The 20,699-nt window shown below is 45.9% G+C and overlaps 1 protein-coding gene across 1 annotated transcript in view; it reads right to left on the bottom strand.

Moving 5' to 3' along the window:
* Positions 1–20,699, bottom strand: part of LOC144605310 (voltage-dependent L-type calcium channel subunit alpha-1S-like) — an 86,510-nt gene that overhangs the window by 12,479 nt on the left and 53,332 nt on the right. Inside the window, exons 23-32 of the mRNA XM_078420428.1 lie at positions 18,612–18,668; positions 10,306–10,434; positions 9,830–9,895; positions 9,570–9,661; positions 9,333–9,492; positions 8,295–8,422; positions 6,692–6,788; positions 4,942–5,044; positions 3,459–3,560; positions 105–244 (exon numbers count right to left, since the gene is read on the bottom strand). Coding sequence (XP_078276554.1) covers positions 105–244; positions 3,459–3,560; positions 4,942–5,044; positions 6,692–6,788; positions 8,295–8,422; positions 9,333–9,492; positions 9,570–9,661; positions 9,830–9,895; positions 10,306–10,434; positions 18,612–18,668 — 1,074 coding nt within the window. The remainder of the gene's footprint in view (positions 1–104; positions 245–3,458; positions 3,561–4,941; positions 5,045–6,691; positions 6,789–8,294; positions 8,423–9,332; positions 9,493–9,569; positions 9,662–9,829; positions 9,896–10,305; positions 10,435–18,611; positions 18,669–20,699) is intronic.

Raw genomic sequence — 20,699 nt, 5'->3', positions numbered from 1 at the left:
CGCTGATTCTTGACCCACCCAGTGACCTGTTCATCTCTCAGTGAACCCCCTCCCCCCCCCCCCCTCACTGCTCCTCCTCTCCATTCCTTTCCCTCAGGCATTACCTGAAGCTCAATTTCATTTGCAGTCTGCTTCTTTTTAGATGGAAGAATTCCGTAATATTCTTCCTGCCGTTTCTTATACTTCCTGAAGTGTTCCTGGATGAGGAATGTGGCATAGAACTTGCCAACGGTCACTTCATCATCTGAGTGGAAAATGTTTGATCTTTATTGTCGCTTCACTAAGCAGAATCATTTTTATGAACTTAACACAAGATATGGACAATAAGGCATCTCTCACTTCCCATCTGTGTCAACGTCAATGAGTGAGGGGCCTCAGAGTCCATGCCTATCCGAGAGTTTCCGAAACCACAGCTGTATTATAAAAAACAGCCGTTCAACAAACAGTTGCATGAAACTAACTCGGAGTCAGTGACGAACTGTCTGTGACTGACTATTTAACTGACACTGCTCCCAGTACTGCAGGAAGCCAGTTCAGTTGTCAGAGTAGCAGTGACTTCTGCGATGTTAATCCCATCACGGCGTGCTCCAATCCCACCCACAATAGGACTGTGAAATCTGACACTCAGGTAAAACTCACATGCGGCTAACCCTCTGTCAAATCTACTGACATTATGGACCAGAACAACAAATTAAAAGTATCAAAAACTTTTAAAGGATGAAATATTTTGACACAGAATTATTTTTTTAATATGCAAAAAATTAACACTCTTAAAATCACTCAAATAAATTCAAGCAATTGGGCAGCAAGTAGTGTGACAGCACGTAGAGCTGCTGCCTCACAGATCCAGCGACAGGGGTCAATCATGGTCAGAGGTGCAGTCTGTGTATTTTGCATGTTCTCCCCGTTACTGTGTGAGTTTTCTCCCACATTTCAAAGAAGCAAGAAGTTATGTTATTTCCAAATTAATTTTCACATACCTTGACTCCATCCTGTAGGGTTGCCAACAGTCCCGTATTAGCCGGGACATCCCGTATTTTGGGCTAAATTGTTTTGTCCCATATGAAACCGCCTTTGTCCCGTTTTAGGCTCGGACGGCGCTGTAGGCCCGGACAATCTAGGCCCGGACACTGTAGTCCCAGACAGTGTAGGCCCGGGTGCCACCTGACGGAGGTTGTGTAGCAACCCGCCTCCTGGCCCGGGTGGCCGCCATTGGTGGAGGGAGCACGTGGCCACTGGCTGGGTGAGGTCACATGGGGCGCGGGGCGGTGACGTCACCTTTTCCCTTATTTGGGGGTGAGGAAGTTGGCAAGCCTACCCTCCAAGTCCAATCCCTCTCTACCTATGTCCAAGACACCTCACACGCTCTTCATCAAAAATCTCCTTCGACTCCTCCCACTTCCTCCAAATTCAAGGTATAGCTATGTGCACTCGCATGGGCCCCAGCTACGCCTGCCTCTTTGTAGGGTACGTCAAACAATCACTGTTCCAGGCATACACTGGCCCTATCCCTGAGCTCTACCTCCACTACATTGACGACTGCATCGGTGTTGCCTCCATGAAGAACTCACTGACTTCATCAACTTCATGACTAATTTCCATCCTGTACTCAAATTCACTAGGACCATTTCCAACATCTGCCTACCGTTTCTGGATCTCACCATCTCCATCAAAGGAGACAGACTATTGACAGACATCTACTGTACTACAAACCTACTGACTCTCATAGCTATCTATACTACACTTCTTCCCACCCTGTTTCCTGTAAAGACTATCCCCTACTCCCAATTCCTCCATCTCCGCACATCTGCGCCCAGGTTTTCCCTACTAGATCATCGTAGATGTCCTCATTCTTTAGGAAACAGGGGGTTCCCCTCTTCCATTATAGATGAGGCTCCCACTAGGATCTCCTCGATATCCCACAGCTCTGCTCTTGCTCTTCCTCCCCCCATTCGCAACAAGGACAGAGTCCCCCTTGTCCTCACCTTCCACCCCATCAGCCGTCACATACAGCATATAATCCTCCAACACTTTTGCCACCTCCAACGGGGTCCCACTACTGGCCACATCTTCCTATCTCCACCCCTTTCTGCTTTCCACAGAGACCGATCCCTCTTCAACTCTCTAGTCAACTCATCCCTTCCCATCAAACCACCCCCTTCCCAACTGCAGGAGATGCAACACCTGTCCCTTTACCTCCCCCCTCGACTCCATCCAAGGACCCAACAGTCTTTTCATGTGAGGCAGAGAGGTTCACTTGCACCTTCTCCAACCTCATCTACTGTATCCATTGTTCCAGGTGTCAACTTCTCTACATCGGCGCGACCAAGCGCAGGCTCGGCGATCGTTTCGCTGAACACGTTCACTCAGTCCGCCTTAACCTACCTGATCTCCCGGTTGCTCAGCACTTTAACTCCTCCTCCCATTCCCAATCTGACCTTTCTGTCCTGGGCCTCCTCCATTGTCAGAGTGAGGCCCAGCGCAAATTGGAGGAACAGCACCGCATATTTCACTTGGGTAGCTTACGCCCCAGCGGTATGAACATTGTCTTCTCTAACTTCAAATAACCCTTGCTTTCTCTCTCTCTCCATCCCCTCCCCTTCCTAGTTCCCCTACCAGTCTTACTGTCTCCGACTACATTCTATGCCTGTCCCGCCCACTCCCCTGACATCAGTCTGAAGAAGGGTCTCGCCCCGAAACATCACCCATTCCTTCTCTCCAGAGATGCAGCCTGGCCCTCTGAGTTAATCCCAGCATTTTGAGTCCACCTTTGGTAGGTTAATTAGCTGCTGTAAAATCCCCCATGTGTGTGTGTGTGTGTGTGTGTGTGTGTGTGTGAGGGGTCGAATCTGGCGGCAGTTGTTGAGAATGTGAGGAATTTTTTTTTTTTTTAAACTGAAGTAAGATTGGTTGAAATGTCTGCACGGACTTGGTGGGCCGAAGGGCCTGGTTCCAAGCTGCACCTCTTGGTGATTCCATTTTTTTAAATCATGTGACCATTCCAACACCCAGTCTCTTAATGGAATTAGTTTTAAAAACACAGAATGTAAACAGGCCCTACGGCCCACCATGTCTGCGCCGACCAGCTAGTTCTCGGTTATTCCTCTTTCCCATCCACTCCCTACATATTAATGTCAATTTACAGAGGCCAATTATCCTATAAACCCACATGTCTTTGGGATGTGGGAAGAAATCCGACGATGTGGCGTTGTGAGGCAGGTGCTTTACCAGCTGCCCAAGGTGCCACCCTCTTAAATGGATTGAATAGAGAAGAGCTTCCACCAGGGTCCGGGTAGTAAATTATCCACCTGTGTTTCCAGAAGTGATGGCAATGTCCGGCCTCACACCTGCCTGTGTGGAACTCCCACGCCCACTTACAGTGAACTGCCATCAATGGCAAAGCCACAGCCATTTCTTCACAAGACTCGGAATACCTCTCTTACTCAACATCTACTCACCTCCAATGGGGGGAATCACTTGATCAAGTAGCTTCATGCTTGTGCGTTTCCAGATCTTTTTGATAATGGCCCTCAGTTCCTCGTTGGACTGTTCAAAATTCCCTGGTTGCAAAGATAATTTAACAAAATGATACGGCTATGGAACGGGGGCGTTTCAGGTACGAGGTGAGATGAGAGGGGCTAGGTCTGCTTTTTCTGGATCAGAGAAGGTTAAGAGGGGACATGATTGAGATATGTAAATTATGAGAAAACTGATTCCTTATCAGAGGTAGATAAAACTCAAGGACATAAGTGTAGGGTAAGGGGGAAGATATTTAGAAGGGATGTGAGGCACCAACCAGCAAATCCATCTTGCTTGGTCTCCAAAGCACTTGCTCGTATGGATGGGCTGTAGATAAATCGGGTGTTTGTAAACTGGGGAGGACCCGCACACATAAGTTGCATGAATTTGAAACACCTTCATGTAATTGCAACCCCCGATTTTATTAAAAGAGTAAAGGCATGTAACCGAGATTATGCAGAGTCCGAGTCAGCCTGCTCCTGGGATGTCAGTACTTGTCTGGTCTCTGGAGCCAAGCAAACATATTCTTGTGTTGGAAGGATTTGCTGAATGTTTACCAGGCTGGTTCCTGGGAAAGTGGCTTGTTATCATTATCATCATATATATGCAGCCGGAAACAGGCCTTTTCGGCCCTCCAAGTCCGTGCCGCCCAGCGATCCCCGTACATTAACACTATCCTACACCCACTAGGGACAATTTTTACATTTACCCAGCCAATTAACCTACATACCTGTACGTCTTTGGAGTGTGGGAGGAAACCGAAGATCTCGGAGAAAACCCACGCAGGTCACGGGGAGAACGTACAAACTCCTTACAGTGCAGCACCCGTAGTCAGGATCGAACCTGAGTCTCCGGCGCTGCATTCGCTGTAAAGCAGCAACTCTACCGCTACGCTACCGTGCCTGTCCCACTGAGTTATCCAGCATTTTGTGTCTATCTTCGGTGTAAACCAGCATCTGCAGTTTCTTCCTACTTAATCTCAGAACCATACAAAATATATTCAAGGCTTGACAGGTTTAGATGTAGGGCTATTGGTATTCCAGGCAACGACATCTAAGACTTAAGGTCACAGTCCCAAGACATGGGGGTCAGCCAAACAGGACGGAGACAAAAATAAATCTCTTCACAAGGAGGGCAGTCATTTTTTACATTTCTATTGCCAAGAGGCTGCAGGTGCTCAGTCGCTGAATATTTTTAGGGAAATGCAGTTTTGGGAATTTTGAGAGAATCAAAGTCCATAATGCAGGCAAGCTGTCATCAGATTGAAGGGAAATCAGGCCAATTGGTTTCCTCATGTTTCTATTAATTACATTCTTAATGTACATTCTTAACTCCAAGACTCCACAAATCCGGCCTCCCTTTTGGTATTTCTAGAGCAGGGTTGTTGAGGTAGTTGCCCATCCGACCAATATTTTCACCTACCTTCAGTTTTGATTTTGAGGGCTGTTCGAACGAGTGCAAAGAGGGTGGCGTTAAAGGTGACTGTGCCATCGCTGTTCATGGGCATGTTCATAGCGACCAGCCTCTAAAAATGGCGGAGAATGGGAAGATCAACAACAGGAGAGGACATTACACCAAACAAAGCTGAGGAAGAGACTAGGCTTGCACATCTATTGAAACTACACATCTCCTTTAAACTTTGCCCCTCTCACCTTAAAGCTATGCCCTTTAATCTTTGACATTTCGACCTTGTGGAAAAAAGTTCTGACTATCTAGCCTATCTATACCTCTGATGATTTTAAACATTTCATTGGGTCTCCCCTCGACCTCCAATGTTCTAGAGAAAACAATCCAAGTTTGTTCATGCTCTCCTTATAGCTAATACCCTCTAATCCAGCCAGCATTCTGACAAACCACTTCTGCGTCCTCTCCAAAGCCTCCACATGCTTTCTGTTATAAGTATATGTCTACATATCTATCCTCTACCTCCTGTTGGCTATTGGGTGGCTTATAATATAATCCCATTGGAGTGACTGCACATTTCTTATTTTTGAGCTCTATTCATATTGTCATTGTGGATGTACCCTCCAGCAGGTCCTCTCTGAGTGCCATTCTCTTTCCGTCCCCTCTCTATCATGTCTCAAACATTGAAACCCTGGAATGTTAATAATAATAATAATAATGTATTTTATTTATATAGCGCTTTTCATATACTCAAAGACGCTTTACAGAGATTTTGAGAACATAGGGAAATGAATAAATAGATAAATAAGTAAATAAATAAATGAACAGAGAAAGGAGACAGAAGGTGAGGTGACCTTCAGTGGTTGAAGGCAGTACTGAACAGGTTGAATGTTGAACTGCCAGTCCTGACCATGTCTCCTTAATGGCTGCAAGACCATAGTTCCAAGCACTGACCCATGCTTTAAGTTCATCTGCTTCACCCACATGGAATACACATGCTTCAGCCGTTCAGTTTCCACCCTATTCTTTAACTTGCCCCTGCTCATCCTCCCGCTCAGAATTACTAGTCCTAACCTCTACCTTTCTATTTGCTGACCTTCTACTCTGGTTCCCACCCCTCTGCCACTTTAGTTTAAAACCTCCCAAGTAGCACTTGCAACCTTCACTGCAAGGATATTGGTCACCCTCCAGTACAGGTGCAATCTGTCCCTCTTGTACAGGTCACCTCTACTCCTGAAGAGATCCCAATGGTCCAAAAATCTGTGTCCCTGTCCCCTGCACCATCTCCTTAGCCAAACATTCATCTATCCTATCCTCCTATTCTCACCCTCGTCAATACACGAGCCTTACAATTGAAGTCCTGCTTTGTAACCTGTTGTCTAACTCCCTATATTCACTCCACAGGACTTCACCCTTTTTCTTTATAATGTCATTATTGCCAACGTCTGGCTACCCCCCACCTCCCTGAAAAAGTTCTGCTGCCGCTCCAGGACATGCTGGATGCACCAGGGAGGCAACATACTATCCTAGTGTCCTGTTTATAGTCACAGAGAGAACACACAAACTCCACACAGACAGTACTCGAGGTCACGATTGAACCTGGGCCGCTGGAGCTATGAGGCAGTGGCTCAAAGAGCAGTGCCACTGTGACAAACTCTGGATTACTATTCCAGCTACATAGCAGATGGCATGGTGGTGCAGCGGTAGAGTTGCAGCCTTACAGCGCGAGAGACCCAGGTTCGATCCTGACTACTACTACCAACCATACCTTACAAGCCACACGGTGGGGGCAAAATTTGCCAAATCCCAATGGGGGCTGGATGCGTCGAAGCAGGGTCACCACATCCAGGTGTTTGATCCGACCCCTGCAAAGAATCAGGAAACCATCATCAGCAGTGTGTGTGTATTTGTGTATTTGTGTATGTGCTCCCTCTCAGTGTGTAAAAGCATGCATAGTCATGAACGTGGACGTGTACCTGTGTTTGCATGTGCAGATGAGATTAGTCTGGATAGTAATTTTTCAACTTGTAATTGAAATGGAACAAATTGTCTTATTCCATGTCACACTCTATTACGACTTCTACATATATTTTTCTTTGTAGTGTGCGTGTGTGTGTGTGGGTGCGTGGATAAGTGAGACAGTGTATGTGAAGGTGTGGATATGAGTGTGTTGGTGTGAGTGGAGCCGGGGCGACAGGTGTCAGGAATCCAAATGTGGGGGTAGGAATACGAGGATGTGTGAATGTATGAAAATGGCGTGAAGTATGAGTGTGAGGGTGAGCGTATGATTGTGTACAAATATATGAGTGTGTGATGTTTGTGCATGTGTGAGTGATGCCTACATGTGTTTGTGTGTGTGTGATATTTGTGTGCGGGTGATGATTGTGCGTGTTATATTTGTGTGTGAAATTTATGATGTGATGTGATATTTGTCCATTTGTATGTACGTGCATGCACACAATACGCACGATTTCTGTGTCATGATTTTGTTTATGTGTGCTGTTTTGTATGTGTGTGATGTGATGTGTGCAGTTTATGTGATGCTTTTGTAAATATACACCGATCAGCCAAAACATTATGACCACTGACAGTGAATAACATTGATTATCTTGTTACAATGGCACCTGTCAAGGGGTGGGATATATTAGGCAGCAAGTGAACAATCAGTTCTTGAAGTTGATGTGTTGGATGCGGAAGAAATGGGCAGGAGTAAAGACCTGACAAGGGCCAAATTGTTATGACCAGACGACTGGGTCAGAGCATCTCTGAAACGGCAAGGCTTGTGGGGTGCTCCCGGTCAGCAGTGGTGAGTACCTACCGACAGTGGTCCGAGGATGGACAAACCACAAACCGGCGACGGGGTGTTGGGCGCCCAAGGCTCATCGATGCGCGAGGGCAACGAAGGCTATCCCGTCTGGTCCGAACCAAAAGAAGGTCTACTGTGGCACAAGTCACAGAAAATTTTAATGGTGGTCACGGGAGGAATGTGTCACAATACACAGTGCCTCGCACCCTGCTGCGTATGGGGCTGCACACGGAGGACCAACAGCATATTAGGCAGGTGGTCATAATGTTTTGGCTCTTCAGGTCATAATGTTTTGGCTGATCGGTGTATGTATGTATGTTTGTTTTGAATGTTATTAGGTTGTGCATGATGTGTACAATATTTGTATGTGTATGTGATGTGTGCTTGTATGTGTGATGTGTGAGTGAGAGAATCTGTGTATGTGTGTGATGTGAGAGTGTGTGGCTGTGTATGTGAGTGTGTCGGTATGTGTGTGATACAAGTGTGAGTGAATATCGACGTATGTGTACGTGTATACGTAGGCTATGGGGACAAGCCTGTGCCATGTGAATGCTTGTACCCTTACTTTGCTTCAGGATCATATTCAGCCCATATCCTCTTAAATTCATCAAGATGATGAGGGCCCAGAATGGACCAATCTCGTGTCAGATAATCGAAATTGTCCATGATGACAGCCACAAACAAGTTTATGATCTGAAAAAGATGATAGTGATTAAGACAAAAATCTAGGCAAGCTTGAATGAAGCGAAATGTACCAGGGAGCTTGAACGGGACTGTCACTAAGCAGTGAGCAAAATTTGAACAAACCACATAATACATCTGAGCGGATGGTTGCAGAGACTGTTTATATGGAGAAAAGAGAGGCAGAGGTGTAGAAAATGGGGAGTTCCTGCTTCAGAAACTTGGCAAGTGAAGGTGCAGACTCTGATGTGGAAATTATAGTCATTGGGAGGTGAGGCAAAGGAGAATTTGAACACAAAACAATTTAAAAATCAGGTTATTGCTTAAAAAATGCCCGTGTAGATCAACAAACAAAGAGCTTACTATGGGCACACAGCTGAGCTTCCAATCTGAGAATTAGACAGCACAGAAACAGGCCCCTCGGTCCGAGTCCGTATTAAACATTAACATCATTTACATTAATCCTTTTTTTTCATTTCTGCCACAGTCTCGTCATCTTCAGATTCCACCCCTCGCCTGCACGAGGGGATAATTTACTGTGGGTCAATTAGCCTGCTAACCCACAAGTTATTGGGATATGGGAGAAAACTGGAGGAAGCCCAAGCGGTGACCAGGAGAATGTGAAAATTCCATACACACAGTGCCTGAGGTCAGGATTGAACCTGGGTCTCTGGTACTGTGAGGGAACAGCTCAACTAACTGCACCACTCTACCAACTGCACCACTCTACCAACTGCACTACTACACCAACTGCAGAGTGATTTACATCCCACTGCCCTGAACTCACTGAACTGATGATGTCTGCTACTTGGGCTATTCTGGTGACTGTAGCTGTGTCTCTCAGTGTTGGATTCATGGGTCCTTGCCATAGTCTGTGCAGGTAGGTGGGAGCAAGGTTACAGTTTTGCTGAACAAAGCTCACCAGGAAGGCGCACAGCATGTAGAAGCTGATGAAGTAGAAGACTGCAAAGTTGGTTCCGCAGGTGTACTCCTCCCCAGGCTGGTAGTCAGACTCTAGGTCACACAGCTTGCCAGGCTGACATGCCAGCATGATCTCTTGCCAGGCTTCCCCTGTGGCACACCTGGAGATCGGAAGAGACATAGTCACCCTCTACCAAGTAATGGGTTAACAATAGGCACAGCGAGAGTTACCACTCACCTGAAGAGCAAGAGCACGGCTTGGGGGAAGGTCTGGAAATTGTTGTTGCGATTGATCTGCAACCCATCCACATTGGCAATCTTGCCAAAGACCTGTGAACCAGGAAGAGGAGCTCATGAGAACACCAGCTCAGCCGTGCAGGGGAGGGTAAAGAGTGGTTTGGAGATGAATGGACATCAGTCACCCTTTAAAGTTCCAGCTGCAGAAACCTGCAGGTGCCTTCCAAGGAATCACCTGCAGCAGAGGTTACCTGGCCTTACCTGCATTCCAATGACTGCATAAATGAAGAACAACATCACAATGAGAAGTGCCACGTAGGGAAGAGCCTGTCAGAAAATGAAAAGAAAACCAATAAAGACGTGCTCGCTAAATGTGTGTGATTACTTTATCTTCTCACTCCGTCTCCAGTGTGTAGTATACTATCACTACTGTCTCTGATACTGGCCAGTCCCATTTAGTACAGTTGTCCCCATCCAATCTCAATATTCCAATAGGACAAAAAGAGACAAGGTCGTTGGAAGATAATGGATAGGAAGTGGTAGAGCTGAGAGCCCATGGAACCACAGCCACAGGATCCACACGTTTAGAGCTCTTTATTTGGTACTCCACACTCCTCCCTGCCATTTGTTTCTTGCTCTGACTCATTGTCAACTGATTGCCCTCTCTCCATCACCTTAATGTGTTTGCTGGTCTTCCCCCATGCTTGCTTTGTGTACAGCATACCAAGCTCCCTTACCTGGAAGGACTTGATGAACGTCCACAGAAGAGTTCGAACACCCTCTCCTCTGCTCAACAATTTGACGAGGCGCATCACACGGAACAGACGGAAGAAGGAAATGGAGATTCGGGAGCTGTCCTCTGACTCCTGGAAATCATCCAGGGAAAAAAGAGTGGATTATGTGACGCACTGGAAATATTGACAATCAGAGCTGGGGATGAAGTGGGAAAGCACAGAGATTGAGAGAAGGAAATAAGGAGAAAGGGACGAGGTAGTTAGAAACTGAAGGAAGTAAATGGTAAGAGATGGGAGATCATGGAAAATAATTCAATTTTTAAACAGACTTCCATGACATCAGGATGTTACCAAGTGTTTTGCTGTCAATACCTTTCTTTGACGTGTATAATATAGGAAATTATAACATAGGACATTGTGATTCTGCCAGGGGATGTAAATAGACTGAGTGAAAACCTGGCTAATGGAGTTTAATGTGGGGAAGTGTGAGGTTATGTACATCAGTAAGACCAATCAAAAGCTGGATTATTATCTAAATAGAGAGGGTCTGCAAGTGGTGAAGTTCAGAGGGGTCTAGATATTGCAGTAGATTGCACAAACGTCACATAATGTTAAAAGGCAATTCCAAACAATAGTTGAGAAGGCAAATGGTCTTTATTGCATTGGGTTTGTAGTTTAGGAATAGGGAGGTTGTACGACAGTTACACAGGATGTTGGTGAGGCCATACAGGAATACTGGCTAACTCCTGGTATGAGAGGGTTGTCCTATCAAGAAAGGCGCTGCATGATGGCTGCCTCGCCAACAGTCTGTCTTCGTCTTTTTAATTCTTTGTGTTTTTAGTTTGCTGTAAAATGTATGTTTTAGCTTATCTTTTGTTTTTGTATTTGTGGGGGGTGGTGGGGGAGTGGGGGATGCGTTTTTTAATCTCTTTCCTCGACGGAGATGCGACTTTTTCTGTGTCGTATCTCTGCATGCACTGCGGCCTACCATCGTGGAGTTGGCGGTCTCGTGTTTGGGACTTCTAGAGCAATACCGCGGAGCCTGCAGACTTTAACATCTTGGAGCGGGCGATCCCTTGGCCAGAGATCGGCCTTTGGATCTCCAACCAGCGCGAACTGTGGACTTTAACATCGTGAAGCTCGCGGTCCCTGGTTTGGGACCGATTTCGGGGACTTAGCCACAGGAGTTTCGACCGTCCCGATGCGGGAGCTTAGACCACCCCGACGTGGGAGCTCAATCACCGGCTGCGGATGGTTCAACTCCCCTGACCGCGGGAGGAAAAGGAGGAAAGTAGATAAGACTTTATTGCCTTCCATCACAGTGGGGAAAGTGGAGGAGCCGCTGTGGTGGCTGTTTATGTCAAATTTTTATGTAGTTGTGTGTCTTGCTGCTTTTTTGGTATGACTGTATGGCAAACCAAATTCCTCGTATGTTGCAAAGCATACTTGGATAATAAATTACGGTTATGACTATGATTATGATTGTATCTCCTTGAGTTTAGAAGAACGAAGGGTGACTTTATTCAAATATCTAAGATCCTAAGGGTAGATGTTGGGACATTTCCACTTGTGGAGGAGTCATGGACAGGTGGATGTAGCTGCAAAACAAAGGGACAGTCATTTAAAATTGACATGCATGGAAATGTTATCCCCTGAGAATGTAGTGAATGTTTGGAATTCTGTGGCCCCGTGAATGGTGGAGGCCAATTAATTTGATATATTTGAGGTAAATATAAATAAATATTTGAGAGATTCAGTCGCCGAACGTAAGGGAAAATGAACCAAAAAAAGAGATGAGGCCAGTAGTGATCAACCATTACAATATGGAATTGTGGGGTAGAAGCCCAATGGCCTATCGTTGCTCCTATTTTCATGTGAAATGAAATGGCTACATTACACAAGATCCCACAAAAGTAACTTCTGCTATAGTGAAGTTGGTTGAGGAACACCCATGATCCAGACACAGAGATAACTTCATCATCAAATTGTGCACATGTTTTTTTAATATTCACCAAGAGAACTGAGGGATTTTAACACTGCAGAGGAGAGGGGTCAGCCAGTTTTTTGGCCCTCAAAGAAAAATTTACTTACATACAAAGGGTTGTAAAAGAGGAACTCACTACCTCGGATGGTTCTGATTGCAAGTTGTGAAGAAGGTTAAAGGCTGAGATCAATATACTTTCAGAAACTAAGGGAACTGGGAGATTTGACCTCGGGTAGAAGAGTGGAACTAAGACACACAATCAGCCGTAATTTTGTTGGAGGGGATTGTAGGCTTGAAGGATGCATGGTTGACTCCTGCTTTCTTTGAGTTGTTTTGTTTGAAAGACTTCATCTCTGATTGTGCATAACTCTGAAAGCCTTCAGCGCTGTAATCCCAACCAAATTCATCTCCAAACTCCTGGACCTAGGAGCCAGCAAACCCTCTGCAACTCAATCCTTAACTTACTGACTTCAGAACCCTGGGTGGTGCACACGCCCCAGTCAGCATCAATGGTGCTCATATGGAGGTTGGCGAGAGCTTCAAGTTTCTGCGCTTAATCATCATCAATAATTTGTCCGAATCAACGCTATGGCCTAGAAATTACACACATAGAGTGATACAGCATGGAAACAGGCCCAATTTGACCAGGCCAACTAAGATGCCCCATCTACACTGGCTTCACCTGCCTGAATTTGGACAATACCCCTTTTAAACCTTTCCTGTCCATATACCTGTCCAAATGTCTTTTACATGTTGTTATAGTAACACTCAAATGCTTCTACTTCCTCAGAAAACTAATAGAATTTGGTGTGACTTCAACATGCTCCACAGAAAGCATCCTGGAAACACAAGGATCTGCAGGTGCTGGAATCATAATCAAATCACAATGTGCTGGAGTAACACAGCGGATTTGGCAGCATCTGTGGAGGAGATGGATGAGTCTAAAGAAGAACCCCAACCCACAATATTGCCCATCCATTACCTCCACAAACACTGTTGGACCTGCTGCTTTACTCCAACACTTTGGAGAAAACATCAAATCGGAATGCATCACAACTTGGTTTGGCAATTGTTCAGCCCAAAACCACAAGAAATTGCAGAGAGTTGTGGTGTAGCTCAGTTGATCACATAATCTAGCCCCCCTTTCATTGATTCCATCTACACTTCACGCTGCGATGGGAAAATTAGCCAACATAATCAAGGACCATTCACACGCTGGTCATTCCCGCTTCTCCCCTCTCCCATTGAGCAGGAGATACAAAAGGTTCAGGAACAGCTTCTTCCCCACTGTTATCAGACTTCTGAATGGACCTCCCATAAGATGAGAGTGTAGTCCTAATCTCCCAAGCAATAGTAAACCAATACTAATACCAAGCTAGAGGATTGGGAACCTTTTAAAAAATAACAGAAGGCAACTGAAAGGGCAATAAGGGGAGAAAAGAGCTCTGAACTTATTCCTCCAGTTCCTTTCCAATTTCCCCTCACACATCCTCTGATCAGTGTGACCTGGCTTCAACCTTCTCAAATCTATCAGCACGCAACTTCCTCAAGTGTTTCCATGTTGGGTGATATTGGTAATGTGTCCTCTTTCCGTATGTTCCCTCCTTTTCTCGTGTTCTCTCATCATCAAATCTACTCTTGACCCTCATGAACTAATTAATGCCCAATCGTTAGTATTCTAAAGTAATTTGACTGCTATCACTTCCCAAATCTACACCGATGCTCCCGAAATCTCCCTATACTGAAATTACACCTGGTGAACTCATCTTTGCTCAGCTTCCTTTGGGCTCAGTGCTGGTTATGATTTGTTGTTAGCGATTTAGCTTCCTAATGTGAAGGAGAGTGGGAGTGTAGGGGGCTCCAAAAAACTTGAGAACAAAAATTACTGAGTGAATGCTGCAATGCTCTGAGACGTCTGCCTGTTCTCAGAGAGAACATAGGACAATAGGAGCATAGGTAGGCTGCTTGGTCCTTCAAGCCTTTTCGCCATGCAATATGATCATGGCTGATCTGCCCCACGCCTCAACTCCTTCCATGCCAAGGAGTTGACAGTAGACAGTGAGGAAAGATATCTAAGTTCATCACAGGACCTAGATCAGTTGGGAAGGCAGGCCAAGGAAAGGCAGATGGAATTTAACTTTGACAAGCATGAGATGTTACACTTTAATATCTCAAGTCAAACCAGGGTAGGACTTACACAGTAAATGGCAGAGTCTTGGAGAGTGTGGCAGAACAGAAAGATCTGGGAGTACAGGTGTATGGTTCCAAAAAGGTGGTAAGCCAGGTGGACAGGGTATCGAAGAAGATGTTTGCCATGTTTGCCTTGATTTGGAAGGGTACTGAGTACAAATCATAGGTATCACAAAATGCTGGAGTAACTCAGCAGGTCAGGCTGAATCTCAGGAGAGAAGGAATGGGTGACGTTTCGGGTCGAGACCCTTCTTCAGACTGAGTACAAATCATGATGCAACTGTATGGAGCACGGTGTGCAGTTCTGGTTGCCCAGCAAAAAGGAGGATGTCATCAAGTAAAATTGCTATGGAAGGTAAAATTGCTATGGAAAACCTTAGCTGTAACTATCTGCAGGCATTGACACTTTGGCCTGTAATATTTCACTCAACCGTCTGTCCTTCAAGGTTCAGCTTTTTTTCTCCTAGCCAAAGAATCACCTGCACCATTCCCTCAGTGTGAATGGACTAAGAGTGGTGGTGTTGACCAAATCATGCTTGTATTTTGTGCCTCCAATTTTGCTTTTGTTTCTGGTGGTCAAGATACTTAGTTGAGATCTGGGGAGAAACTTTGGGAGTCCAACATTTGACTTGGCTTTATATTTGTTTTGTTGAACACTGAAAGTTACAGGCAGATGGCTACTGCCAAGGCGATACAGATAGTTGAGAAGTTGTCACAAAAAGGAAATAAAGTTAAACGCAAAAGAGGAAGTTATTGGCCAGCCTTAATGCAGGTGAAATAACAGGCACTGGAGAACCAGGTGGACAAACGACAGGTTGAGTTGGTGTTTATACTCGAAAACCATGCCGCTTGGTTGGTTAAATTTTACATACTAAGGAAGGAGGCAGGCTTAGGAGCGGCAGATGACTCCTCATCCTAGATTTAAGTACATATAGCTGGGATGTTTGTAAAAGCAGCAGAGAAATAAGTAACTACACCTGTCAACCAAAGGTGGGTGAGCAAGCTCAAGGAGCTGTCCGTCAAGGAATGTTGCCGACTGGCCCGCTGCAGACTGCAGGAGTACGTGCTGAGGGACGCACTGAAGCTTGGTGCAGCCAACACCAAGGCCCTGTGGGGGAGGACCACAGTCTAGGGTACTTCCGCTGCTGGACATGGGGGGGCAGTGTGTGGTGGAGACGCCCCTCCAAATAAGGGATACTGTGTAAATGTCTGTAAATTTGCAAGTGAATGCCTGTATCGAATGTGTAACCTCCGGAAATGTCGGATGGGTTTGTTAAAAAAGAAGATGTTTTGTAAGTAAATATTTATTACTTGAATAAAGTATTTTTTGATATAAAAAAAAAGGACTGCAAGCTCAAGGACTCAGTGGATGGCACAGTGGTGCAGCGGCAGAGTTGCTGCCTCACAACACCAGAGACCTGGGTTTGATCCTGACTACGGGTGCTGTCTGTACGGAGTTTGTACATTCACCCTGTGACTGCGTGGGTTTTCTCCGGGTGCTCCGGTTTCCTCCCACACTCCAAAGATGTACAGGTTTGCAAAACATTCTAAGGACTGCAAATGTCACCTTGAACCTTGATCTGCTCAAGCAACTTTCTCAATGGATTGCGGCTTCTGTTGCAATACAACAAAGTTGTGGCCAGACTGGTGTCACCGAGTCACTGATTTACGCTGGAGTGGACAGGTCCTATTAATCGTCGTCCGATTTCACTTTTAGAATACCAAGCCTGTCATCTCCTTGCTGCAAGATTCATCCTGTCCACAGTTACAGCCTTGTCCAATCCCAAGCTGAGCTTTCAGTTTAAGCCCTCCTTGAAACTGGCCTCTCCCTTCCCAACATTGCAGGCTGCATTCCTGCTTTAGCCCAGGTGCTGTGAGACTCACTCTCCTACAAATCTCTGCCGCTCGTTTTTCTGCACACACCGAGTTCTGTCAGCTCATCATCCATTTTTGCGAGTCTATGTCAACTTGGCTATAGCTTGATTTTGAAAACCTTTCTTATTTTCTAATCTTTCATAGCCCGCCCATTCTGATCTCAGTAACATAGTCCCCCACCCAGCATCTTCTGAAATGCACGTTCTCCAGTTCTGGTTGCCATATTTGTCCAACCACACAACTTCCTAAAGCACTTCAGCTCTGTAAAATAAAAACCGAAAATGCTGGAAATCTGGAGAAACCAAACATAGATTGGGTACCACTTGGCAGAACACCTGAGTTCAGTCCTCAGAGACAACCCTGAGCTTACAGCGGCCTGCGCATCAATTCCACAGCCTGCTTCCACTCTGACCTATTAATTTGTGGCCTCCTGTGGTTTAACAGTGAGGCCTAACACAAGCTTGAGGAACAGCACATCATCTTCTGTCTCTGCAGGTCGCAGTCTTCCAAACTCAATATTGAATTTTACAACTTCAGGTAACCTGATTCCTGTCTGTATCAGTCACCCCCCTGTGATATTACCTTTGTATTTCACAATTAGATTCACTTGCCTCTGTTCTCACCTTCTAACTGTCCCTATCCACAAACTGACTAGTTAACCTTGTTTACAACCTATCCCCATGGTCACCTTGGTTCTACTCACTCAGCAACATTCCTCCCTACCCCTTCCCAGTTCTAACAAAGGGATTTTGACCTGAAACCTTAACTCTGTTTCTTTTCCCACTGATGCAGCCTGACTTGCAGAGTAATTCCAGCATTTTCTGTTTTTATGTTAGATTTCCAGCATCTACAGTTTGTTTTTTTACTTTTCTCTTCAACTCTCTACTGCTCTTTTGTTTGAGGGTAAAACCCACCATTTTCTTATTCAATACAGCATCCTTTTTATTGATTTCATATTCAAGCATGTTCTCAAGTCTCTCACCTTTGGAGTTAGTCAGAGATGGAAACCACCAGTGAACTGGGCCTTGTTATGGCTCACCCGGGCTGGGAAATGCCAGCAGCCCCTTACACCACACTTATTAGAGAGGGAATACAACCTGAAATCTGCAGAACCAAATCTCATGCGTGTTTGAGGTACTGTTAGGTTTGGGAGTGAGAGAGAGGGTGAGAAGACCCCTTCGTCAGAGTGAACAGCACAATGAGAAGGAGTTAGTGTGAGAGAAATGAGGGCAGAAATGGCCCAGGATTTGGTCTCTGACCATGTTAATGATCCAGGATTTGGTCTCTGACCATGTTAATGCATTTCTCAGGCCAGTAATTTCTTCCACCGACAGAAGTTCATCGTCAGTAAGTGTTTAATCAGCTGGGAGAAAACAAGTGTTATCAGATCTATTTCCATCTACAATGAGTTGGTTAGGGACCATACAACTCAAAGAAGCAAAGTGAGGAGGGGCTACAGAATACGCCTGAGGTTCGGAACACAGCATGACGGTACAACGTTCAAGTGGGTAACTCCAAAGGGGAAATAATTGGGAGTATGTGTGGAGGTGGCTGGTGCTGTGTCAGCAGAGCCAACCATGTCAGGACACCATACTGAGTGAACGCTTGCTCACACTCACAACCTGCCCCTTGTGACTGCCAGGTGAGCTGAAAAAAGACAAGATCCTACTTTTCAACATCCCAACAAGTGAACTCCACGAAAAGTTAATTTGCTTTCCGTGGTAAGGGGTGGGACAAAATGTTGACTTTCAGATGAATGTTTTGTGATATTTTCTTACCGTGGAACTGACCATTTTCATCAACTGGCATTTATCTTCCACAATCTCTTACTGCTGGGCCTGGCAGAGATTGAAACTGCTGGAAGTGGGCCTTGGTACAAGAAGCTTAGAGTGCTCAAAGAGGCTTTGCCCGTGAGTATGAGGAATCCAGCAGTTCAGGGTCCAATCCCCACAGCTGAGCCCATTACCAGGAGCAGATACTGAACTTGGATCCCACAGGATGGCCCATGACAGAATCAATTACTGGGCTCAGACCCGATAGAAGAACACATCAGAGACGAGACCTAGAATCTAATGCACAGCCCATTATTGGGATCAGTTACGGGGCTACAATCCCACAGGATCTTTGCTTCTTTGTGTGTTTGAACCCGAGTTGATAGCTGATTATTCCAAATTTATAGTGAATTCCACATACCAAAGTGAAGCACACTTTGAAACACAGCACAACACACAGCCAACCCCACATGCAGCCGGATATTTACACTGGAGCTGCATCCGGAGCTCAGGCAGTAGAGACCGCCGCTGGAAGCAAGAGCTATCTGTCGGAGAAATGAAGAAGTGAGCTGGGAGCATGAAAGGGAGATGAAAAGAACGTGAGAGAAATGGATGGTCAACGATGGATAAGAAGAAAGGAAGAGACAGAGAGTGTTCTCAAGGGGAAAAGGGAAGAGACAGGAGAGAGGGGGAGAGAGGGGGGAGGGGGAGGGGGAGAGGGAGGGGGAGGGGAGAGGGAGGGGGGAGGGGAGAGGGAGGGGGAGGGGGAGAGGGAGGGAGGGAGGGAGGGAGAGAGAGGGAGAGAGACGGAGAGAAGGAAGGGGAGGGGGGTGGGGGAGAGAAAGAGAGAGGGGGAGAGAGAGAGGGGGGAGAGAGAGACACAGAGAGAGAGAGAGAGGGCAGAGAGAGAGAGGGGGAGGGGGTGAGAGAGAGATCGAGAGAGAGGGGAGAGAGACAGAGAGAGGGGAGGGAGGGAGGGAGGGAGAGAGGGAGGGAGGGAGGGAGGGAGGGAGGGAGGGAGGGAGGGAGGGAGGGAGGGAGGGAGGGAGGGAGGGAGGGAGGGAGGGAGGGAGGGAGGGAGGGAGGGAGGGAGGGAGGGAGGGAGGGAGGGAGGGAGGGAGGGAGGGAGGGAGGGAGGGAGGGAGGGAGGGAGGGAGGGAGGGAGGGAGGAGAGAAGGGGCAGAGAAAGTGAAAGAGGGAGGGAGAAAGAGAGGGGGGAGAGGAGAGAGATATGGATAGAGAGGAAGAGGGGGCAAGGGAGGGAGGGACACAGAGAGAGAGATAGAGAGAGCGAGAGCGAGAGCGAGAGAGAGAGAGAGAGAGAGAGAGAGAGAGAGAGAGAGAGAGAGAGAGAGAGAGAGAGAGAGAGAGAGAGAGAGAGAGAGAGAGAGAGAGAGAGAGAGAGAGAGAAAATAGAGGTTAAGAGGCATAGAGACAGGGGATATTGAGAGGAGGAAGTCAGAGAGAACACAAGATAACAGGTGGAGGAATATGCCATCTGCTCCTCAAGCCTGTCTCACCATTCAATATGATCTGCTCCAGGCCTCAACACCTCTTCTGTAGTAGTTTCACATGGCCCTCAATTCCTTAACCTTTCAAAAAAATTATCACCCTCCTCTTGAAACACCACCAGTGATCCAGCCTCCTTCATTCCTTGAGGGAGAATGATCCAGATTCACCTTCTCTAAGAAATTCCTCCACGCCTCAGTTTTAAACAGCTGCTCCTTATCCTGCAACCATATCCCCTCATTCCACATCCTCCTACAATTGGAAATATCGCAATATATACCCTGTCTTGCTCCATCAGCAAAAGATTCTCAGGCTTTTTCAACAGAGCTCTTCCAGCGGTTCATTCTTTGCTCGGAAGTCAACTATCTTGTGTCTCCGTTATGACTGTAGATGTTTCCATAAGATCACCTCATTCTTCTAAACTCCAAAAAAACAGATTGTAGCTGTCTCTAACAACAATTTACATCCTAAGAATTATTCCAGAGAATCTCTTCTGCACTGTCTCCAATGCTAATAGATCTTTATTTATATAAGGGACCTAAATTGCACACATTACTCCAGGAACTTCTTTACTCTGTCCAATTATAACAATATTTATTTTTCTGAACTCCAATTCCCATGTAATATCGGCTGATCAGTCAGTTGCCTTCCAAACTGTAGACAGACCCAAGCTTATGTCAGGGTCCTGTCCCAAGAGGTGTCCATAAGCCGATTTCAGAAACATTCATTTTATAGAGCTACTCGATCTATCACTATCTTGAGCTATTGATCACTCTACATAAACCACCTATAATTCTTTCATTTCATTGAATATTCACCCTTATGCAATTTATTGTTAATGAAATATATACAGCATTCAGTCATTAACAAATACCACAAAACATTATTATTAATATTTTGAAAAATGAGTGGGGAGAGGGGTGAGGGAGGTGGGAGCAGGGAGATTATGGAAGAGTAACAGAAGGTTGGCACTGAGTTAGAAGCCAGAGATGCTAGGAACAGAGAGAAAGAGATTGGGCAAAGATGGCAGGAAGAGAGGAATGGAGTGAGGAAAGGAGGAGTAAAAG

Source organism: Rhinoraja longicauda, chromosome 24 (genome assembly GCF_053455715.1).
Source record: "Rhinoraja longicauda isolate Sanriku21f chromosome 24, sRhiLon1.1, whole genome shotgun sequence".
Lineage (NCBI taxonomy): Eukaryota > Metazoa > Chordata > Chondrichthyes > Rajiformes > Arhynchobatidae > Rhinoraja > Rhinoraja longicauda.
The sequence above is the reverse complement of the archived record's forward strand: the minus strand, read 5'-3'. Positions and strand labels throughout refer to the sequence as shown.